The sequence below is a fragment of the Clarias gariepinus genome, chromosome 15, assembly GCF_024256425.1.
Source record: "Clarias gariepinus isolate MV-2021 ecotype Netherlands chromosome 15, CGAR_prim_01v2, whole genome shotgun sequence".
Classification (NCBI taxonomy): Eukaryota; Metazoa; Chordata; class Actinopteri; order Siluriformes; family Clariidae; genus Clarias; species Clarias gariepinus.
Genome location: NC_071114.1, coordinates 10,609,506 through 10,635,023, shown reverse-complemented (window position 1 = coordinate 10,635,023; position 25,518 = coordinate 10,609,506). Strand labels below are relative to the sequence as shown.

Below are 25,518 nucleotides of genomic sequence, written 5' to 3'. Positions count from 1 at the left end.
TGTGTCAAATTCAAATTCCAAATTTTATTTGTTACATACAGTACACAGTAATGCACAGTACAATATGCAGTGAAATGCTAAATGACCACCCATGACATTAAAAAAGATTATTAATAGGAAATTAATATGGAATAAAATAAGAAATAAAATATAGAAAAACTTTAGCTAAGGAAAATATAGCTAAAGAAGGTAAAATAAAATATAAAATATAAGAAAAACCTAAGTGCACAAATAAAAAATATAAAATAAACAAAATCCTGGCTGTACAAATACAGAAATAAAAATCTGTACAAATATAGAAAAATATAGAAAACTTCAGTGTTTTAGTGTGGAGATGAAATGGGATTTAAATAGAAATGTCCGGGGAGTGTGTAAATATGCATGAATGTGCGTGCGTGTGTGTGTGTCTGTCTGTCTGTCTGTCTGTGTGTGTCTCTCTCTACTGGTTGTGAAGTCGGTTGGTAAAACGTAAAAAAGATTAAATAAAAGGGAGGATAATGAAAAAATACTCAGCACGTTGAAGATTTTAAAGAACGTTGTTCGTTTTTGATCATCTGTGATTACATTACCATCCTAGCACATCTTCAAGGGTTTTGATTCGTTACATTTTTACATCATGTAAAATAAAAAGATGAGCTTGCGTTCACATACAGTAGCTGAAGCAGATTTATCTTCTATTCTGAAATTCAGCATGTTGTGATGTCGCGCTCTGGTTTCTACAATACGGCAGTAAATAAGGGCCAATGTGAATAAAGAAAGATTGCATTTATAAAGATTCCTTAAGCTTGCTGAGAGGGAATGGCTTGCTTGTGGAGCCTAGTTTAAGTTTCTCGTTTTTTTTATTTTTTTTTTGCTTCTAATAATTTTTTTTTTTTTTAAAAACCTTTAGCCAACACCTTGGGCTAACGACCGCATATTAATTCTAGTAGACGTGGTCCTTAATTAAAAAGTTTATATAACACCCTGTCAAACGAGTTTTATTTTTAAATGAGCCGTTTAATAGATCTTCGTGAATTGCTTAAGAAGGATTTTATTCCTCTTCCAGTTTAATTATGCTTCCCATGTTTTGAATCAAAGACCTTCATGTGCTTAATATAATCAACTTCTCAAAAAACTGTCAGTTTTACACAATTGCAACTTTAAGGCAATTCACAAAGCGCTAATTTATTGTATAGTTTCCATAATACAGTATATTCCATGTGTCAGTTATAATGTGTATGTGAAAAATCCCCAGCTCCACCAGGTTGCTACTGTTGGGCCCTTAACCCTAACTGCTTCAGGGGCGCTGTATCATGGCTGACCCTGTGCTCTGACCCTAGTTTCGCTGGGATATGCGAAGAAGGAATTTCACTGTGCTGTAATGTATATGTGACAAATAAAGGCTTAACTTAACTTAACTTAGTTGTCAGTACAGTAATTCCCTGAACATTCGAGTTACTTATTTTTCGAAGAAATGAATGCGAACACATCGCTGATGTAGCTCAAGTGTATTGTACAAAAATAGACTTTGCAGTGTACCAGATACCAATATTTACAATTATATATAATATTTTCTTAGTGTGTAAGTGAATGTATGAAATGTCTTAAGTCCGGTATATTGTATGTTTTTGTATGTGGGGAGAAATTACCCGGCCTCACCAATTTCAATGAATCATCTGGGAGCACAATGATAGAAAATGGCTGTCTTGTAAAGCTGTCCCAGTGGTAAATTATTCTAATTTCGGAAAATCCTCAACCGGAGAGAGTTCACAGTCCAATACAGCTCTGAGACAAAGTAGTGTTTATTTGTGTCAAAGTGTATAACTCCTGTATCTCACCTATGCAGTTTGACTCGAGGTTCTGCAAGCTTTCGTGAGGACTGCCAAAAAATTAAATACGCAATTATTACTCACAGTCAATTGTGAAAAACTGTACTTACAGTTGAACCATTTTTTTAGACATTTGGTGTATTTTGTAATGTTTCCGCTGTTGTACTGAGCTCACACACATCAGCTAGTCTGATGTTTGTCTGTGCAAAACATTTAACAGACTGAGAGAACATTTTGCTCTGTAAACAAGCACACTTATTTTTAAAGCCCATTTGCCTTTTATTCATTTTCCACCCTGCTGTTTTTTACTGAATTATTTTCATGATTTTGGTTGAATTGAGTCTTCTCCTCAGCTCTTTAAAATGTCATAAACAAATAACAGCCTCAGCTATTCTTACTGGTCATTTTAATAAGAACATACTGTATGCACACATGTGCCAGCAACTTGTATGAAGCATGTAGTCATGCTAATAAAAATTATGTTCAAGTCAAACCGGGACATGTGATGAACTTTCTCATGACTGAAGCTGTAAATATGATTGTCATTTACATACACACAGCACAGTGACGAGCTACAGTAAAACATTTGAACAGTGTAAACGTGTTAAAGAAGGCCGCACATCAGTGAATAATAATCCCGTATGAGGTGGCTCAGAGCCCACTGCAGTCGTGCCTGTAAACATTCGGCGAGTGGAACACCTGATTCTAGAAAATCAACAGATAACTTGTCACCACTTTTATGAACTTGGCTGGGACATTATAGGAACTTGGGTGGGAGTTATCCTTGATGGTATCCAAGCACTAGTGAAAGGCTGGGATAAGTGCATTAGTGTAGCAGTGGATTATATAGAGAAATAAAGGGAGATTTTAATCTCATAGCTATGTTCTGCTATTCTGCACAATCAAAAGTCCTGGTTTGACTTGAATGCACCTCGTAGATTAAGCAAAGACATTCTGCACACAAGACCATGGTTGTACAAGGAGAGAAAGTCACATCAAACCCAAAATATGCCAGACCAAAGCACGAACTGCCACTGTTTTCTGTTTTTCTCACTATTTCCTATAAACTCTAGAGACTGTTGTATGTGAAATTCTCAAACCAGCCCATCTACCACCATCAACCATGCCACATTTAAAGTCACTGACATCACGTTTGTCCCTGTGAGAATTGATGAAAACATTAACTAAAGCTCTTCACCTCTATTTGCATGATTTTATGCATTACACCGCTGCGCTTCTATCTGATTGGCTGATTGAATAATTGCATGAATGAGCATCTGTACATGTTTACCTATTAAGTGAGCAGTGAGTGTACTGTTAAAATTGATTTTAAAATGATATATGCAGCCTTATTAAAGCACAGTATTCTATTATTTTTAATGTACGTATTTTTAACTTGTGTTGTACTGTACTTTTTTGTTCTTCATGGTCATAAAGATGACCTGAATCACAGACATCCTTCTTTCCATAAAAGTATTTTCTCACCCTGAAGTAGAACCATAACAGAATAAGCAAAGGCACTTTGTTGTAAATCAGAAAGATACAATATTGTGCTGGCTACTCGCAGACAGATAATACAGAAGAATAATCGTTTTCAGAAATGTATCTGGTTTCTACTGATATATGCTGCAATGAAGATAATCATCTGAACATTTGTACCACATCCCCATCCTCCACTAGAGAAAAACACTTCCTCTTCCTCTGCTGCATCAGCTAACATGCCAGCCTCTGTCGTGTGTTTGAAAAGATATTTCTCGTCTATTTTCTTATAAGGAGTCTTTGATACATGGCCAAGGCTGAAATGGCAAAACTGATGACATAATCATCCATTACTGCTCTGTTCGATAGCTGATCAAGTTTATTTAAATGAGCCAGCTGTACCCTGTCATCCGAAGATCAGCTTGCCTCCTTCATTCCTTCTTGCCAAATACATACATCTGTTATCTCCTGTTATCTTTTTATAAATGTAATTATTTGTCAAAAGCTATATAAAATATAATGAATGGAGTTGGAACCTGTGATGACATTGACTGAATGTCTTTAGACGCAGGGCATTTTTCACAATTCGTTCACACAAATGGGTAAATAGGAGTTCATATCAGATAAGCAACTAGTTGTATTGTGGGTTGTTTCTGTGTAGACTACCTTGAACTCTGATGTTTTTCTTGTTGTAGCCTTTTCAATCTGAGAAAAAAAAGTTCTTGCTTGACTTCGGGAAGGTACCACCAAATTCTCCAAGTGCATTTTATGTATTTTATTGCAGGCACATGAGAAGTGCTTATGGGCCACACACTGAAACAAAAGAATTTTTATGTTTAATTCATTAATAACGAGGGACGTTTAAGTCAAACCGGGACTTGTGATGAACTTTCTACTGAATGAAGGAGGAAGAAAAAACAGAAAAAAAACAACTGACATCAACAGACTTATGTACGCGAATAAGACTCTTAGCCAACATCTGAATGGTGCAAGCCTTTAAGAAAGCCATACTGTAGGTCGGTGAATGACAATCTTGGCTCAGAGCCCTCTTTAGTCATTTCCGTGGACATTCAGTGAGTGAAACACATGATTCTAGAAAGCAGAATATTATCACAAGTCCTGACCTTTCTCCAAACCATCGAGCCATTTACACGTTTGGCAGTTTCAGACGAGAACCATGATGATCATGTAATTATGGTGGTCAGATCATAGCTTTGGGATACTAAGAAAACTTTCTACCTTGATGCGTTTCCAAGCACCAGTGATATGCTGCGATTGACCCCAGTGACAACCAATATATAAAAGTTTATTAAAGCATAACAGCTGTAGTTCTATTGAACACTAACCTGTGGAACCCTAAAAAAGGTTTTCAATATTTTATTAATAGGCTTCCAGGAATAGAACCACAGCCAATTTTTTTTCCTTTTAATTGATCATCAAATTGCCTCCTAAAAGCATTGCTTTTTATGATGATTCATAAGCTAGCATTATACTTATTTGCTGATGACTAATATGAGTACTGTGAATTATTAGTATTTTTATCTTATATTTAAAAATACCGTAAGTAACATTATTAGTAGTAGTCATTGTTTTAAAAGTAATCATAATAGTATTCGTCAAAGTAGTATTAGGCACATGTTTTGTATCTAAAATGTAATATCTATGGTGTAGTGGTTAGCACTGTCGTCTTGCACCTCCAGGGCCCGGGTTCGATTCCCGGCTCTATGTGCATGGACTTTGCATGTTCTCTCTGTGCTTGGTGGGTTTCCTCAGAGTACTCCAGTTTCTTCCCACAGTCCAAAGATATGCAGGTTAGGCTAATTGGCTAAAAGCCCGTAGTTTGTATGTGTGCGATGGATTGGCACCCTGTCAATTGGAGCCTGTTCCCTCTTCTGGGATAGGCTCCAGGTCCCCGTGACCCTAAATACATTTAGGCATTTGGCAGACGCTCTTATCCAGAGCGACTTACAATTTTATCTCAACAGTGGTAACTTGGTGGTTGTGGGGTTTGAACCTGGGATCTTCCGAACCGTAATCCAATGCCTTAACCACTAAGCTACCTCCGGCCGCTGAATACAGGTTAAAGTGGTATAGATGATGAGTACAGTAAGTGAGTGAGCTTGACAATGACAGTGCTTGAAGAATCCTTCAGGAAGGTTTCACCAGCTCACTCTCACTATGGAGATGCCATTTTATGGAACAGGAAAGAAGTAAATGAATAGGGAGGGATAAGAGGAAATCAGGCCTAATACTGGCTAATGCTGGATCTGCTTACATCTCTGACCTTGATGCGTTTAGTATCAGTGACACATTACACCAAAACACAAGAATTAAGAAAAGCTCATATAATACGGAATTTAGAGAAAGCCAGCTTTAGCAAATAAATCTTAGGAGATGATCATAAAATCAGAGGCAAGATCATACATTCGGAAACAGATGAGTTCTTCATGAGGCAGCTGCACTTATGATTTACCGCATTCGCAATGTATAAACACTCGTCGTTCAAACCAAAGAACCTTAATCTGTGTCTGAGATCAGCGCTTCTGTGTGATTTGATTGCCCAGCTTATGGGCAGGATGTCAACTTTTAGCTCAGGCATGTGGGGGAGGAGGGGGTGATTCAACTCATTTGCGCTCATTACACCTGTGACTATCATTTGCATGTGTTTCTTCGCAAGCGCTGATCATGATGATGATGATGATGATGATGTGGCATTGACTTGTCAGTGACTTGGGTCGAAAATACATGAACCCAAATGTACCCAAGTACCACTGATGAAAATGATGTGTGATTGCAAATACAGGCATGTTTGAAAGTACCCCCTATTAACTGTATGTGTTTTTGTGTACAAATAAAATAAAAATTATCTGATCGTTGCAGTTTTTAGTATTAGGCAAATACAACCACAGATTTTTTTTTTTGGCCATGCCATTATTAATTTAACAAAAAAGGAAAGAAGTATGCAGTCAATACTAAATACACCCAAGATTTAATAGCTTGTACATCCACCTTTAGCATCAGTAACTTGAAATAATTGTTTCCTCTGTGACTCTATCAGTGTCTCACATTGTTTTGGAGGAATTTTAGCCCATTCGTCTTTACAACATTGCTTCAGTTCATTGAGGTTCATTTTGACCATTCGCTTATGCACAGCTCTCTTAAGAGCATTCACTGCATTTCAACTGGGTTGAGGTGTGGACTTTGACTAGGCCAGTTCAGAACCTTGATTCTTTCATTTTTCAGCCATTGTGATGAAGATTTACTGGTGTGCTTTGGATCATTGTCCTGTTGCATGACCTGTTGCATGAATTTCGACCAGGCTTTAGCTGTCAGACAGATTTGCCTCTAGAAAACTCTAGTATACCGAGGCTTATTGACAGGTCCTGTGGCTGCAAACTAAACCCAAATCATCACAATCAAATTGTGCTTCCATGTTTCTTTTAGAGGCTTCTCCTGTAACTCTTGTGGTTTTATTTTGTACTTCTCTGACATTTTGGTGAATGTGCTGGAATGTTCACTCTTGGGAAGATTGTCACCTGTCTTGAATGCTTCCCACTAAATAAATAACTTTCTCACTGTAGAATGTTGAACTCAAAATTGTTTGGAAATGGTTTTATAAACCCTTTCCAAATTGATGTGCAGCAACAATCGTTTCTCCAAGACCATTGCATATGTCTTTTCCTTTTGGCATTCACACACCTGAATGCAGCAGATACTGTAGGCAAACTGCCAAAACTTCTGCTTTTAAAGAGGTCTGCACATCTGAAGATGATGAGTTAAAAAAGAGCAGATGATAAGCAGCACCTGGCTGTACCTTACCTTCTTTAATATTGTGGGAGCAGTAATGGGTATTTAGTATTGCCTGATTGAGCTGATGATTTTTATTATGTTTTTTACAACAACAACAACAACAAAAAACCCACAACTGAATTAAAATAGGGGGTACTAACTTTTAAACATGACTGTAGGCCAGATCATTGGTAGATTTGTTGCATTTGGTTTTACAAAAGTGAAAAATAATTTGAAAGAATTTTGTCAGCAGCGAATTATTTGAAGTGAATGCAGAAACCAGATTTTTTTATGTTATATTGTTTACAGCAGTAATGACGGTAGCTTTAAGTAGTATTTGTGTTTATTTCCCTCTTCTGTAGTGTTTAAGAGCAGTTGGCTGACAAATGACTCCTTAACCAAAACTAAACTTTTAAAAACATTATCAGAGGCTTCCTGTCGGACACGTCAAACTATGAATAATCTGTTACTTTATAACATTTCCTTATATTAAAACATTATGCATCTGTCTAAAGAAGGACTAAATAGGATTGCACTGAAATTCATTCCCTCTATGAAGAATAAACAGCAATGATATCAAGTATATTGGATTGTGTGAGACAATGTTGAATATTTATGACATTTTTAACGTGATTGCTCCCTGATAAGCAATTTCCTATTCCAATGTCATGAGTATGCTTTAGATCTGCAAATTTCAGTTATTAGGTTATAAGGGTTATATAAAAGTTAAACCATTGTAAATACATCTTGTATCCTGTTCTGCTGTACTTTTTATCCATTTTTTTTGGTGGATAACACAGCAGTTACGGCAGTACAAGCCTGACTACATGGTGCAGACAGGAATGCTAAAAGCAATCCGTGAGTCTCCGGGAGCAGGCAGTGTTAATGAATCAACATCACACCTGACATTCCTGTTTAGGAAAGGAAGAGCCTTGGGGGCTTATATAAAGCACCAGTTAGTGGCAATCCAAATTTAAATTGCCGTTATTTCTCACTTTGATAGTGGGACTGTTAGCTAGCGGCGAGTTTGAATTTTACAAATGTAAATGAGTTTAAAGTTCCCATGATAGGTTGTTCTGCGGCTGGAAATATTCACTATTATATGTTTGCTCAGTAGGTCTCATACACATGGGTCATTATACTGCTAACAAAATTATGTTTTATTTTCTCACAGATGTTATGAGATCGAGCAGATTGCTTAGGCCGGAAATGTAATATGCACATTTTAAAAGGTTTCTTCTTAGAAATTTTCCAAAAGTTTTGTATGAAACAAAAGTTTCACATTAAATACCAAATATTACGAACTAATTTGACCTCCCACCTATAAGGAGCATTCAAGTCAAACCGGGACTTCTGATTGCGCAGAATAACAGAAAACAGATTATATTTATTATACATAATACATCAAGGTAGAAAGTTTTCTTAGTCCGATGGGGCCATGATCAGACTGCATTTGAAACGCTGAAAGGAGCCACCACAACAAGTTACACATGTATGGCTATTTAAAAAAAATAATAATAATAAAAACACCATGTTGAGTTGAGTTAAACGCCATTTACATAATTTTCTTCATTTTGTTCTTCTTTTTGTTCGTTTTGTTTACAAGGTTAGGAAACGGACATTCATATTCCATCATCAACTAAAAAATATGACTGGTTTAGATTAAATTAGTTTAGTTTTCATTTCTATGCCCTGCATCATGTGTTTTAAATTATTAATTTTAGGGTTTTTTTTGGTAATATATAATGTATTATAATGTATTTTTTATTGTAATGTACAGTGTTGGGTGTAACATGTTACAAAGTAACACGTTAGAGTACTTGGATCACTTTTAGATGTAACGAGTAATCCGCCATTTAAGTACTCAGTTATTTAGTTGTTTTTTCAAAAATGTAATCCGTTATTCAGACAATTTATGTAATCTGTGAGCAAGACAGCAGTCATTTTCAATCCGTTAGTGTGTGTGTGTGCGCGTGTGTGAAAGTCGTCCTACAAGCCTCGCCCCCTCACCTATGGGGTTTGACCATGCGAGGATCGATGCGCTGAAAGATGGAAACCTAATCATGGCACCAAAACTCGCGGTGAATCAGAATGAACCGTACTTACGACCACCGCAAGAAACCACGTAAGTGAGATAGGGGTATTAGTAGTTAACAGATTATGGGTCAAACTTTGCTGAGTGATGTAGAATAATTATAAAGGTCTTGATTAAATCATCATGCCTGAGGAATCACAAAGGAGTTTTAATTTTCTGCATTGGAAAAGTACTCTATCTAGTTACTTTTATCAGAAAGTAACGCTGTAATGTAACTGAAAGACAGTAATTTTGTAAGGTAATTAGTTACTTTAAAAGGTAACGTCCCCCAACACTGGTAATGTATCCTCTACTTTATCTTAAATATAGACAAATAATATCCACTTGCTTTTGAGGACTTAAGAAAAAGTCTTTTCTCGAAAGCAACTCCTGTAAAAATGGATAGAGAGAGTCATTCTGCGCTGAGCTAAACCGAAAGCGAAACCCCAAACAGTAATTCCCATGATACCCAGCTTACTGATACACATTAAGGAGTGTATCCGTGTTCACAGTGTTCAGCTATTAACTCGTGTACTCCCATTAAATAACCCAGATGATCTTCACAAAGTTTTTCTCCTGCAGAATACAGTCTGATCCAAGAACACAAAAGTAAGCCCTTATCTACAGTATATAATTTCTGGAATAAATAATGAATTTTTCAGTATTTTAATATCATGTTTAGCACCGTCATTTATACTGTGTCTTACACACTGAGATAAAAAAAAAAACTAACATCCCATTTCATAATAGTGGTCTATGTTGGTGGATACTGGAACTTGAAGTCAAGAACATAATGCTTTACTTGTAATAGAGACCTGTTTTGTCTGTTCCACCTGTCATAACTGCCAGGGGCAATGAGAGTCATAAGCATACGTGTTTGCGTGTTTGTGTGTATAAGAATGGCACTTCCTTCCACAGAGTTAAGGAGTGACTGTACAGCATGGGATCTGATATAAAATTCAGTTCTGTTGAACAGTATGGCACTCCCCCACCATCTCCATATCCATCTGTGACCTGCAGGCCTGTGAATGTACAGTATACTGAGTGATTCTAAAAAAGTTTCAGTTATACTAACATGCACAGAAGTGTTCTAACATGCACGAAGAGTTGCGTTTTCCTGGCAAGCTTTGGCTTCGATAGCCCATCGCACTCTCTTGACACTCTTCTGCTCTTTCTCTCTTTACCACACGTCACCATCTATCCAAACAGTGGATCTGTGGCTAAGGCAACCCTGCAAAAACTACCCTATATAATACCTCCAGGATAATCCCCCTTCTCCAGGGGCTAAACAGGATTTAGAAGCTAGAAAGGACCAGCCATGCAGCATTCTGAAGTCATGCACAGCTTGGCTCATCAGCCAGATGTTAACATATATTCAGTTGTTCCTAACATTTCAGATCCCACCAAGCTCTATTCCTGGACGTTTTGAGGTATCAGTCTGTGGCTAAACCAAAGAGACACACCCTTGTCTCAGTTACAGCGGCACAAGTTCCAACTCGCTAAAGATTCAAGCATTTGAATCCTCTGAAAGGTGTCCATGTGGGTGTCGTGTGACAACTGATATACAGTGGATAGTCACCATGGGCACCTGCCTAGTAGGATTTTGGGCAGTGTGGTGCCACTGGAGGCACTTTAAATCACAGTGTGAGAGCAGAACACATTAACTGCTCAAAAGCAAAGCATTTAATCCTAATAAGGAAGTACAAAAAAATAGGAACTCTTTTTTTTATGCATTTTAGTCCCTACGCCACATGAAAGAAAATCACAATTAATTAAAGAACAATTTCAATCTTTAGAATTATTTTTAATTGGTAATCATCAAATTCTAACTGTACCTTATTTCTTGCTTGGAGAATAAAGTCTGTAGCTGTAGCATGCACCTAAAAAGTTCTTTACTTTTCTACGAAAAAGTAGGACTTTTTAGTGTTCAGAATAACAGAACACAATTATGTGAGTAAAAATCTCCTCTGATACACTAATGCACGTATACCAGCGTTTCATTAGTGCTTGGATACCATCAAGGTGGAAAGATTTCTCAGTACATCGAAGCCATGATCAGACCGCCTGCTGCACGTCTGAAACGTCTTCACGTCTGGCCTCCCAGGAAGTCCTTTAATAAACCGAACATGTGGGCTTGGAGCTAGGTCAGGATTGTATGAAGGATTTGGCATTAACTTCCAGCAGAGTTTCTGTACTGTTCTGTAAAGTGGTGTTTGTGAATGATTATGTGTACAGTTCTCAAACATACTGTAGATGATTCTCTTCTGCAAGTTGGCGACAAGTTATCTATTGATTTTTAAGGACCGGGCATTCCATTTGCAAAATGTTTATGGGAATGTTTACAGCAGGCTCTGAGCCACTTCTGCCAGGCCTTTTTTAGAACGCTTTCACCATTCTAAAGAATCTTATCATCGTACTGTGCCCGTAATCTTCTATGAATATCAGTTGGTTTTCTGCCTTTATTCATGAGTCCTGGTTGTCCTGGTTGCCTTGATTTAATATGCCTGCTTAAGATGTTTTTTTTTTAAGCTAACAGTTCTGCTTCTAAAATAATAATTATAATTATATAATAAGAATAATTTCTGATATTAATATCATAATCATAACCGTTATAGAGAAAATGAGTTTAATAGATTTTAATAGAGTCCAATACTTGAGGCTGAAATTATTTCTTATCTTAAACATTACTACTTTGTATAATATTGTATTGTATTGAGATACAGATGCTTGGATAGCTGGCAAAATATTCATGTCAGACAAGGGTAACCTTTACTAAGCATCTTTATTCAGAGACATACCCATCTTTCCTTGTGTGTGTCTTCCAAGGTGTTGTTGTTGTTGTTGTTGTTGTTTCTTCACTGTGATGAGTGATGTGTCATTTGTCCCCCTGGCACTGTTTGACTTCAGTCAACATGATGTTCTTGAGAGATACTGACATGCTGTTTGTTAAGTCATGGCTTGAGAGGAATTGATTGCAGAGTTCGCTCTCAGCGGCAAATTTGTCACGGCACAGATTTCGGTCTGCCTTATTCCTCTCCCCCTACCTACAGGGAAGAGACGTGACCGGTTTAGAGTTACACAAGTGTTCTTGAAGGCATTTTATTGTATGTGATTTAGCTTTAATCACACACAAGAGGGCAGTGTTTTCCAATAATTGCTGCAAATTTGTTTTTCATTTGTACAATGAAACATTAATATGTCACAGATGGACATAGAGCGGTATTAACTTTTGTCATTACAAAAAAAGTTTGTCCTCCGTTTAATAAGGGCAACCTTATGGAAGATAATCGACCAAATGAAAGTTCACAGCCAGGCCAGGCCTTATTAATTATGTACAATACTGTGCAAAAGTCTTAGGTACTGTACATGAATCAAATAAATGCTATAGGGCAAGGAGGCCTTAAAAAAACATCTAAAGCCTAGTAAACAGCAATGCTTTGTGGACCGTTTATTCTCAGGTACAAGTTGTGCAATTTAAGGAGGAATTTAGATAAGTTTTACTGAGTATCCTGCAGAACAACCCACAGTTCATCTGAGGATTTAACCCAGCAGCTTCCATTCTGTTTTTTTTGTCCAAAAGACTAGCATGTAACAAAGTTTTTATTAAAAGTCACAGGGTTCGGTAGATGGCACAACTGCTTTAAATTGGGCCCTATACCCAATCAGATTTCACAGCTGTCAAGAATACTGTTTCACTACATGTCAAGTTCACTAAAATTCTATGATTTCTACTATTGATAAATAATGATTGTTGTACTATATAACTTTCACGGAAATAAATAAATAAATACTGAAATATTTGGATTAGTGCAACTGTAGCTCCGATTTACATGTAGTTTTCCATCTATAGTGTGTTTCCATTAGTAATTAAGAGGCCATGCACAGAGAATAGTATGTTTTTCTACAGAAATGGACTTGGGACTCTTGTTTCAGGTTACCGAGCTCTCAGTTGCTTTTCACTGGTCTGTTCGTACTAGACTGTATTTGGGTCACATAAAATGAAAAGGCAGAAGAGGACATTGCTTATTATGTGGTTTGGAATCCATACTCAAACCTAAACTCGCAAGTAAAATGGGCCTGGGCCTCCTTAAAGGGCAGCTCAACATTTTTACAGAATAAGATAAGATCATTTTATTTAGAAATTAGATAAAATTATTAACATATATTGCACATTTTCCTTTTCCTCATGTTTTTGTCTTTCTAACCGAGTTTTCGCAGTAGAGAAAATTTCAAGTATAACATATTCAGCAAGCTAGGAAGTGTTTAAAAAATCATTTATACAGAAATCGTGTATTATTTCATTACGTACTGTAATAATATGGTCATTGTATCTAAATGATGTGTTTTATGATTAGGATGATTGTAAATCTCTTGATGTTACAGTTTGTAGCAAGTGTTCAGTTTCAAGCAAATTCACTATAATTATACCTCAAATACAAGGTTTTGGTGAAGCATGAAATTAAAATTGCTGAACGTCTTATCTGTTCAGACAGTGAAGCATTTATGTTAATTTTGCCCCACCACAAAATTTCATTGTGTGTGTGTGTGTGTGTGTGTGTGTGTGTGTGTGCTCGCACTGCCAAGTCAGAGAGCTGTCCTACGTGTTTAGGCTTTATGTAAGGCTGGGAATATTCTCTGGGAGCCCCATCTGCTGGTTGGATTTGGCAAGCATTAACACGACAGCTGTGTTTGAATAGGTAAAGACGTCAGAAAATTCTTTTTTTTGATCACCACCATGTCCCTAGAGTGCTTTATATGTATTCAAAACATTTATTTTCCTTTTTCTTTTTCAGTCATGCTGTACATGACTTTGCTTTAGTTATGCTTTACATATTCTGTATGGATTTTCTATATTGATAATTTACTGTATGAAATACAGTCAATTTAAGTCTCAAAATGCATAATGCTCATTAAAACCTATAAATATTAGTGATACTGATGATGTAGTACATTTTTTTGCAGTATTAAGAAAGGCAGGGATGGATTATGGATGCAGCCCAAGTATTTATAACTGTGAGGACAATTATAGAAGTCATATGAGAATTGAAAATAAATCAAAATGAGCGCTGAGTGACTGATGCAAAACAGGGATGCTTTACTTTTCATCATGCGTAACTGTTCGTTCAGCACTAATAAATGCAAGCTACCTCACTAACACTTGCTATTTATGTAAAATACAGCATAGAGAATAAAACTATCAAATTTGTTTATGTCCAAAGTGCACATTTACAATCTAGTATATTACTCGTATTGTCAGCGTTATCTAATCTGTGTATTTTGTTCTTCAATATGTAAAGAAGGAAGACAAAACATACTGTAGCTGAAGAATTGCAGGTGCCAAAACAAGCTTTTCGAAATACTTGGTGCGTTCAAGTCAAACAGGGACTTATAATTAATCTTCTCATAAATAAGTGGATGAGACTGATTGACTTCAAGACTTAAAGCACTGTACGATTGATAAGACTCAGGTGCAGGAAAACATCTGGATGGTGCAAATATTTTTAAAAAGGTTGTATGAATGATCATCCCAGCTGAGGTGACTTGGTGCCCACTGCAGTCATTCCTGTGAACATGGGATAAGTGTATTAGTGTAGCAGGGATTATATGGAGAAATAAGTATTATTTTTTTTTCCCATCATAACTGTTTTGTTATTCTGCACAATCAAAGTCCCACTTTGACTTGAACGCTCCTTGTGCAAAATCCACAAGGGTTTATCAACAAGGACTAATTTATGTTTCATTTATAATATTATACTGACTATTTTTATTTATTTATTTTTTTTATTTAGTCTCACACACACTTTGTCCCTGTCCACTGACTGGCTGCTTGATCCAGTCTGTCTGTCACTCTGTGGACACACTCTATTCATGCCTACCGCTGGGTTGTGATAGGTGTCTCAGAAATTAATTTTATCATTTTATTTTTAATACAAAAAAGTCATATAAATCTAACCAGCATGTTAAGACCTTAAACTGTTTTTTTTAAAGCACAGAAAAAGACTGTAAGACACTTTCTTTGTCTTTAAAATAATAAATTATTACAATTAACATTTACTAAATGTTCCACATTCATCTATGTTTTTTGGTATATCTTCTTTAATAAAGTGTTCTCTTATTTTCTTTCGAATTAATTTTACATTTTAATAAGGTACTAATCCTAATATTTAGATGGCTGTTGCACAATTTTGCTGGATGCACTATCTGTTTATTTTATGAGAATGCACTTTGGCAATAAATGAGAAAGGGATTTTATATGTTTTTGTAATACTCCATTTGTTCTCTAAGCAAGTTGGAAATGGGGCTAAAAGAAACATAATATAATGATTTAATATTATAATCTTACAAGGATAGTGGTTTCTTAGCCTGTATTGTCATTGATAGTGTCAATACTACTACTACTATTAATAATAATAATAATAATAATAATAAAATTATTATTTTTTAGAAAATACAATGTTAATATAAGTATAAAAGGTGTAATTTATATATTTATATATAGATTTATATATAATTGCTACTGTACCTACAATTTAAAGCTTATTATTGGCACTGAGTCAGTAAGACAATACTGGACAAATAAAGGTTAGGACTCGGCATCTTATTGTAAATGACTGAAATTTGCCAGTAGACTGTCAGTAGTACACCACAGCTGCCCTTTCTCTTTTTTCCACTCTCATGTTTCTCATGAGTGTCTGGTGCTAGCAAGGCAGAACATCGTCTGGGAGAATGTGTGTGTTGTGGCCTGACACAGACCAGCACTTTGGAAGTGCTACAGGCCCAGAAGAAATAGGAGAGAGGGTGGTTAGTGTTTATCTACGCTCAGTCTGAGAAAGGAAATGATTATGCAGTGAACTTTTTTTTCCTTCCCTTCATGCCGACCATGCAGTCCTTTGTGCACTTCCAGGCCAAGCCACCCCTTCGCCTTGTCCACCATCTCTCCTCCCTAATTTTCTCTGCCTGCAGCCTCTCAAGCCTAAACCTCTCAGTAATTCATCTCGCCATATTTAGGCAGGGGGAGGGAGCGAACTCTTGTAATGTAAATAAAACCGTGGATGGATGGGAGGGTGATGACATACACTTGTGCCTGTGTCCGTCAAAACGACTCAGCGGCTCGTGTGTTAGGTGAGATCATCCTGAGTCTGACATGGGACCTCTGGAGAATGACTAAATTCCTGTTCGACACTTTGTCAATCCCTTGTGCAAGCTTATGCAGGCTTCCTGGGATTTCTGTGGATAATATCAGGAATTGCTGGATATCCATTGAGCTTATTTCAGCCTGGACGAGATCAAAGAACCCTGTGACGATGAGTGAGACACAAGAAGAGGACAGCTCTGTGATCACAACTCAGGCCACCAAGCTGAAGCCAAGATCATCAGGAGGTTCTCCATGTGAATCCCCGACCTCAAAACAGTCTCCACGCAACTCTCCACGTAACTCACCATTGCTGTTCAGGAAACTTCTGATGAACCGCAGCATTGTTCTCCAGAGGCGCTTCACTTTGGCTTATACACCCAGGTATTGTCTAACTGCTGCCCTCCGAGCAGAAGTTCTTCACGTGAAAGGTCTGCGGCATGATCACCTTGTTCACTTGATTTGAAATATGTAGGGCCTTTGTTATGATCAGGGTCACATAGCCGGTTTGCTTCTGCATATCATGCAACTTTCAGCATCACGAGGAAGCTTGCAAGACACAAGGCTCTGTCGTGCTGATTAGGTAATCTGCTGGTAAACGCCGAAGACGTGTTTCTGCAGTAAACTGTTTTGAGGAGCAAAGAAAAGAGCCTTTTGTTTTGTCTGCAGTTTTCTTCTCCTTTTGGTGTTCGAGTTCACTGCTCACTAGGAAGAGTCCTTTAGCAGGCTCTGTGTTGCTCCTCTCATCTGTATTAAAAAAAAAATAATTTACCGAAATATTATGGATTCTATTAACTTCTCAGATTAATATAATGTATTTTAATGTATGCGCTATTCATAATTATGACACCAATCTGGATTTTTGTGAATAAAACACAAGATGGTTTTAAGCAACGGCCCGTTATTTTAAATCCCTCGATTTAAAGGTTTTTTTTTATCAAGGAAACCTTTTGAGTATGATGCAATGAATGTAGCAGTCCATCAATCTGTCTTTGGAGACTGTGTACTGTAACCCTTCATGGAGTTTACAGATGAGTACAATTGTACAGACATGTCTCTGATCCTCATATAAACATTTCCATAGCTCGGATGCTCTTAAACTGTTTCCGTAGAGTCTTACATAATAGATTTTTTTTCACCGAGGTCATGACCGTCAATATTCCAGAATACTATAGGAAAATTTATAAAGCAACCTTTTAAAAATTGATAAATATATTTCTGCTTGATAACTACAGTATACACTACTGTAAGAAATAATATAATAGGTTATTTTAATAATTTGAATCAGTTTTACATACATTTCTGCTATCTGGTCTCTGTATCATAATAGAATGTGTGTGTGTGTGTGTGTGTGTGTGTGTGTGTGTGTGTGTGTTTTGGCCTAACAAGTTTAACACTTTCTATCATCATGGAATTGGTGGCTTTTGATTATACATCATCTTGGAGTTGTTAAGCACTTGAATTTTTCTCACACTAATCAACTCTGCACTATTTCCTATGTATAAATGTCCTCATTAGTCACCAGAGACATGGACAAAAATGTCTGAAACTACCATGAGACAAAGGATTTAGAGGAACCCCATTCGGTGTTGCATTAACCGTTCCAGCTCCCAGATCTCATTCTGAACTGGTGAAGAGAGTCAGATGAATGTGATTTTAGTTGTGAACTCACAGAATGTAAGTGGATAATTAACAAGTTCATTTGAAGACGAATGAAACGGGTCCACAGTATGTATGTATGTATTTCAGACTGTTTGTTTATTCTCTCAGTCATGTGGCCAAAGAATGTCTGGATTAGACTTCAAGGGGTGGGGTGAGTTTGGGTGGAGTGGAGGGTTCACCAGATAGATAATTCGTGCTATGTTTCTTCTTTTGAGCACAAGTGAAGCAAAAGTAATGGAACAATTAATATTATTATTCTTTAAATAGGAAGATTAGTGCAATCAATTTTAATTGTATAATTGCATTCACAGTATAATATGCAATCAGGTTCTTTTATCATATTTAATTGTATTTAATACTATAATACTTCACCATGTTTTTTATGGATTATGAACAAAGACATAGATTGCTATATTTTAGTGAGTGCTAGATATTATGAAATAATATAGCCTCTGTACTGCATTTATATTAACTGGCTCTAACACAACCCCTATTTTACACAAGCAAACAAATAAACACTTTTAACGTAAGTTATTTGAGTTCTATTTAAGTTAATGGTAATTTTTTTAAAAGTCTTCATTTCAAGGGGGTCAAATTACTGGCCGACATTAAGGCAGGAAAAAATATGTGCAGTGCATTATTAAAATTCCGGAATTTTCTTGGAGATCTGTTTATCTATCTACCTATGTACAGTATCTATCTATCTATCTAGACCTTGGAAGGCTATATTGCATCATAAAAATCTACTATAACTAAAAACTGCTATATGCTTAATATTGAAAGTAAGGGGAAACTACTTGTTGAGTGAGACTAATAAAAAAAGGATTCAATTGACTAGGGTCTAATTCAATTCAATAGATTGGACTTTGGAGTAGGGTCATGTGTTCTAATGAGTTCTAACTGACCCTATTCCAGAGTAATGGGCTCATCAGGGTAAAAGGGAAGCATAAGACACGATGCACCCATCATGTCATCATGTCTAGTGCCCAGTATACAGGCCTCTAGAAGCAGTCAGTTATTATCCAGATTTAGCAAGTACCTGACTTAAAAAAAAGTACCAAATGATCAGGTTAACCCATGAACCTATGAATTTATTTTCCTCTGATGGCACGGCATATTCCAGAACTTTGTCATAGAGTGGTTCTGGGTGATGAATGACGTGACCTGGCCACCACTTTTGCATACCATGTTTAAATAATAATTTAATACAATAAAATAATGCGGTCAAATAAAATTGTAATTAGTGTGTAAATTTTTATTTTGAATTGGCAGTGTACAGATCATACTATAATAAAAAAAGTGCTGAAGCAAATAAAAAAAGACAAATTCCAGAGAAGCACTCAAACAGCATGTTTCCTCAATGTAGAGTGTCTCCATTATTGGTGATTAGCTCTAGTGTCAGAAAAGATAAAGAGAGCATTTGAGTCTTAAGGAGAAACTTAAACAGTGCCAGCTAAAGATAAACATGCCTGTAGGATTGCTATTTGTGTGTTGCAGCAGCTGGCTACTTTCTTCTTCTGTAAGAGGAAAGTGTTGCTGTAGAAAGAATCAGCTTCTCTATTCTGAGCAATTCTACAAATGAGTGTAGCCGACGATTTTCATATAGCAGCATGGAGGAATTATAGTCTGTGCAAGAGTTATAGTCAGCATACTGTATATACTTTTTCAGTATAATTATTCGTACACGTCCTGTTTTGTTGTACTTTTTTGTACATTAATTTAAACGGAAGTGAAAATAACAAATTTTGTTACTATACAGTAATTCATGACCATGAAAATAACTTTATAATGTTAACACCTTATATTTTTATTCAGCCCTTGTAAAATATATAATATATGGGTTTTTTTTGGTTGCCAGAGCAGTATCTTCTGCTTCTTCTTTGTTTTTGGCAAGGAATACAGTACGGTGTTCTGTAGCAGGAAAATAATTGAATCAGATTTTATGATGTGAGTCTACCTAAAAGTTTGTTTTTATAGCATTTCATGTGGAAGAAAGTACAGCTTTACCTCTGACTATACAAACAATGGAGACTCCTTTAATGAATGTAAAATAAATATTTCCTTACAGAAAGGTTCATCAGATCGTTCATTTTATACTTCTTTTATTAAATAACAACATATTTTTACTCTAACTCTCACATTATGCACAATTTGGGAACGGCAATTAGTTTAATCTGCATGTCTTTGGACTGTGGGAGTCCCCAGAGGAAACATTCAAACTCCACGCACACAGACCCAGCAGGATTGCTCTACTGACTAAATTGGGCTTTTAGAAAATTACAACAATCTCACATATCAGATTCAAGAATTCAACAGACAGTTCAACAAACCAACCTTGCAAAAATTCTTAGAGTCCTTTCCCACATTCCCAAACTTTTTGCTGGAACAAAAATTGTTCTGAATTTAAATTTCTGCCAGTTCTTGGTCAAGCCACTCTGCCTTAAATCTGCCCGTCACTTGCCTTAAATCACCTACAGTACAAATTTAACTCAGCCGCATTAGCTGCAATATGAAATATTAATATGTACTTACAAATCACATAGAACCCCACTAATACACTGAAATGTGAAAGGGTCCGTCCACTCTAGTGATGATGACTATCTGGTGATGGATACTCCTAGAGGTATATCCGTCATTTCTGCGGCAGCTACTTGTGCCAGCTTGACATCTGATTATACTTGAGCACTTCGGGGTGAAGAGTCCAACGGTGGCAGCTCGGCAGTGTCGGATTCGAATCGGGGACCTTCTGGTCAACACCTTAATCACCAAGCTTCTTTAAAAAGCTCCTTCTAAAGCTCTCACTTGAGATAACAACAACTTGTAGTCCCCTGTTTTAGAAGATACTTGTGCACTTCTGTAATAAACATCATCATACTTGTTGTTATAGAGCGTACTATTTATTTTTGGAGTATATATTTCATGAGCGCTTCAGTGGAGACACCCCAAAGCTGAACATGTGGACACTAAACAAGGAATTGTACATTTTGCTTATTGTATATTATCTGCATGTTTGGGCACCACCTACAAAGCATCTACAAACCTTTACAGTCAACCTATGATTTTCAGCAACTATAATTCAAGCTGTTGAGCATTTTTTTGGGAATCCTAGGATGATGATTTCTTAAAAAATTTCTGATGAATTTTGACAACTTTGCGATTGCATCAGTTTGGGTTTGAACAGGGAAATGGGGAAGGGCCCATATTAGGGTTTCTTATGCTCTCTTACGTCATTAAAATTACTTGGTAAATCTAAGCTCATGAAAATCCATAGAAATTAAAATGAACACTGATAAAGTCACTGGATCTTGCAGTATTTCATAAGCGTGAGGTCAGATGAAGAGGTATAAACAGTGTCTCGACTCCAACTACAACCTACAGTCCTGACGTTTAAAAGTGTAAAGACTATACTTTTAATAAAAACTACAATATTGAACTATTAAATATACTATTAATTATTTAAATGTGTTTAAATAGACTAAAAAAAATAATGACACTAGAAGTAGTTGCAGGAGAACAACTTTGATTTCCGGTCTCGTGTGTTTATTAGTTTCTGAAATCCCTCTTTCACAACACCATGACCTTCGCTAAGTAATCTGTGACAGCATCTGTGATTTTCTTGCCTCTTCGACTTTTTCTCATGCAGCATGATGCCTGCAAGTGCTTGATATTCATTAATTATATTTATATAATACTCGAAAAGCCCCAAATTAACCTTTCAGCATCACTAAAAGCCAGGGGTAGCTCAGTGGTTAAGGCAATGGACTGCGGTTCGGGGGATCCCGGGTTCAAACCCCACAACCACCAAGTTGCCACTGTTGGGCCCCCGAGCAAGGCCCTTACCCCTCAAATGCTCAGATGTGTAATGAGATAAAAATGTAAGTCGCTCTGGATAAGAGCGTCTGCCAAATGGCCAAATGTAAATGTACTAAAACCACACAGTTTAAAGCAAAAAATAAATAAAATGCATTGATGAATTAGGCTTTTGATTGGACAGATTTAGCATAAGCCACAGAGTCCATAGATAGTATACTCCAATAAATAGTTCATATTTCAATTTTCATAAGATTAATAGTGCAGCACAAAATGCAACACAAACATATAATCATCAAACAATCCTGACTTCTAATTAACCTTTACTTTGTACTTATTGTACTTTTAAATACTTGTGTACTTTTAAATTAGGACATGTTGACACAAGACCATTTTCACCTTTAATATCAACTTCCTTTCTTCTTTTGTGTTCTGAGCAAAAGTTTCCCTTTTAATGAGCTGGTTTTATGTCTTACTGCAATGTGCGTATGTGTCCGGCTTAGTCACTGATTATGATGAGTATGTGACTCCCTTTTTCCTGAGGAGGATTGTGAATACCGATGTACATCAGATATAAGATGAGGCTTTAATCTTTTGAGCTCATCAGCAAACCTCTGTTTAACTGACTAATAGACCTGTGGTTGAGTTAAACACTAAAACAGGAGGAATGTTCCTGAAAACAGGATCATGCCGAGGGGGTTGGGAAATGGCAAAGGAATGAGTAAGATGGAGGTTAAGGAGGGCATTGAGATGTGTCCTCACTGTGTCACAGGAAAGCTTGTGCACTATTTGTATGGAATTGTAAGGCAGAGCCTAGATGATTAATTTTTTGGCATCTTTATCAGATCTTTATGTTTATTCTTTACGAAGTGACTAGCATTGTTTTTTTTTAATCAGTTCTGCTTTTATTTAAAAATCCTTTAAAAAGATCTTAAATCTTTCCTGTTGGTTAGCAAAGTTAAGGTTGGGGTGAGTTAAAAGTGGATGGGATGGGTGGAAATGGTCATTTTTAATGGTTTTTAAACCACAATTATTTACTTTATTACATTCACTTAAAACCTTACTTATTTTTACATTTTTTAAGAATTGAACACTGCATTGCTGTCCCGTAGTGTCACCTAAGAACACAACATGATACAATATCACAGTTCAGCATCCAGACAGTGTAAATACGTACAGTTAATATATTAGCTAGCTGCATAAGCCACATGCCTTGCTAATCAGATTATTTTACTGTATGTTTTATACAAGACATTATACCGATAATGTTGCATCTTTGCAAGAATGCTAACTATGTAAATAGGAACCTAAAAGAACTAGCTTAAGCGAGCTATCTACAGTAGCAATCCTAGCAAGCTATAAAATTCCCACCAGCATTTCATCCGCTAGCTAGCTAAACGGTTTTGTAATATAATGTGAACTTTCCCATGCCTCTATGCTCATAAAACAACCCCCTCGTTGTGATTCCTTACATGGTAACGCTTCGTATAGCTCGTATCCAGACATACTGTATATACATGCATGTCTGCTGGAACGCTTTTGTCTAACCTGAAATTGCTAATGTGTTTCCTTTTATCTGTCTGTCTGTCTTCGGGTCTCTCTCTCTATGACTGACTTGTTAACGACTTGTTCTAATGATATCCAGGGCGTCTTGCCAAAAGCTTATATATTCTCTCTTTGCAGACAAATCATGCATGCATGAAGTGTGGCGGACACATCAAGCAATAATTCTTTTAACTTATTTCACTTTGGTACATGGTTCTTTGACCAAATTGTGATGTGTGATGTAATGGGTCGGAGCAACTTTAAAACTGCAGCTCTTACGGGATGTTCCTGGTCAGAACACAGTGCATGGGAGTTTGAGTATGATCTGCAAAGTCAGGGAGCCCATGCTCCAAAAGTGCCTACAGTGGGCATGTGATCATCAAAACTGGACCACGGTGCAATTTAATAAACTGGCCTTGTCTGACCAGTCACATGTTTTTTTTTTTTACATCATATGGATGGCCGTGTGTGTGTGTGTGTGGTGTGTGTGCATGGCTTACCAAGGGAACAGATGCCACCAGGATGCACTATGGGAAAACGGTGGGCCGTCAGCGGCAGTTATGATGCTCTAAGTCCAATCCCTCAGGGCAGCAACTCGCAACTTACTGTACCGGACTGGAGGATCTGCTACTGACAGTTTAGAACTAGATATTAAAGCACATGCTCAAAGGGTGAGTTGATAACTCAGTGATGTGTAAGCAGCAAAAGAGGGACCTAGTCAATCTTAGGCGGGTGGTCATAATGTTGTGGCTGATTAGTGTGTGGAATTTACTTTAATTTAGGTGAATTATTACTATAGTAGTAGTAGCAGTACTATAACACAGTATTTAATTTGCAATCAATGGAAAGCGCTCATAAGGATTGCAACAAAAGTTTGTGTGTGTATGTGTGTGTGTTGCCAATGTCTCATGGGGATGCAGTGTACTCCAGTGTGTTAGGCTGGGCCAGTGTAGGCAGGCAGAGAGGAGACACCCAGTGCTGGCTCCGACAAGTCAGGACACACACACACACACACAAACATGCTCACAGCCACATTGTGACCGTGCTCCGTACTTTAGACTTACTGTTTCTTCAGTTTAGTGACTCTCAAAAATGTGCAACTTGTCCCGGATGAAAACAAGATAGTCGCCTTTTCTCCTTTTTCTCTTTGCCATTATATAATCCCAGGCCTTTGCTGTTTCCCAACTTTGGATATACAACCAGAGCAAAACAAATATGGAAATTTAACAGGACCTCGTACCCCTAGCAGACGTCTCCTGGGATCGTGCAAATCCCTGCGCTGAGGAAAAAGGTCGACGCTCCGTAAAACTCGTTTTCCTTTTTCGTCCCATCCCTTTCACATGCTCATGGAAAAATAGGAAGAGGAATCTTGACAAGTTTGTGAAGCAAAAGACTCTGCACTGAGAAAGTTCCCTGTCACTGCTGCGAGACGATGTAAAGCTTTGCCCAGATATGGAGCTGCCTTGTGTTTCCTAGGATACGTCATGAAAAACCTGGAGCAAAATAGAAAGTGCACCTGAAGCACTTTGATTTTTTCGACTAGACTTGGACACGTTACCTGACTGAGACTTCTCTTGACCTCGTGCTTCTCTTGGATCATCCATGCCTTTTTGGAGGAGTTCACAAAATGTGCCTTGATCAGACAAGTGCTGCGAAGTGCACGTCTTTACTCCCATGGTAATAAAACTCTCCGGGTAGTCATCTGAAAGTTGGAAATGACGCACAAAGATCCCCGTTTATTCCGTAAAAGTTCTCTGTTTAACTTCGGTTCTGGAAGAAGAAGACACTCCTGCATTGGGTATGTTTTTATTTACTGGTTGTGTTCCGACATTGTGCAGCTTTTTTGTTGCTAGGAGGTTACACTGACACATTCTCATTAGATGCAGTTGTAGGTTTCTTCTGTGATTTTAATTGTTTTGCTTGAGTCTTGTTGGAAACCCCAGGACCAGATTCACGGATGATTCTATCAATGAATGCACAGCTAGTTTAACACTATGTAAAAACTATATCTAATTCTTCTTAGATTGCTAGCCATTTTACTGTATATGTAGGGTTTGAATGAGAAACATAAACATGTGAGTACTTACAAGAGTTTTGAGCTATTTTCAGGCAGCGAATCTGCGTATCAGAGTTTAAATTGTTTGCCTTGTCTGCATGTGTGCCTACTGCTTTATGGGTTGAGTGGAGATGGAGATCAATGCATGGCTGCTGTCATCGCC

General features: G+C 37.1%; 1 protein-coding gene across 5 annotated transcripts in view; it reads left to right on the top strand.

Annotated features, from left to right (window-relative positions):
• LOC128542626 (cAMP-specific 3',5'-cyclic phosphodiesterase 4D-like) overlaps positions 1 to 25,518 on the top strand; it is an 85,857-nt gene that overhangs the window by 19,461 nt on the left and 40,878 nt on the right. For 2 of the 5 annotated variants that reach the window (XM_053512561.1, XM_053512560.1), the window contains exon 1: positions 16,204 to 16,666. The exons of 1 other annotated variant lie outside the window; for it this stretch is intronic. In XM_053512561.1, the coding sequence (XP_053368536.1) occupies positions 16,218 to 16,666 (449 nt within the window). In that variant the 5' untranslated portion in view covers positions 16,204 to 16,217. Of the gene's footprint in view, positions 1 to 9,678; positions 9,760 to 16,203; positions 16,667 to 24,108; positions 25,098 to 25,518 lie in introns of those variants that run through there. 2 more of the 5 variants (XM_053512565.1, XM_053512564.1) reach the window with 2 other exon arrangements.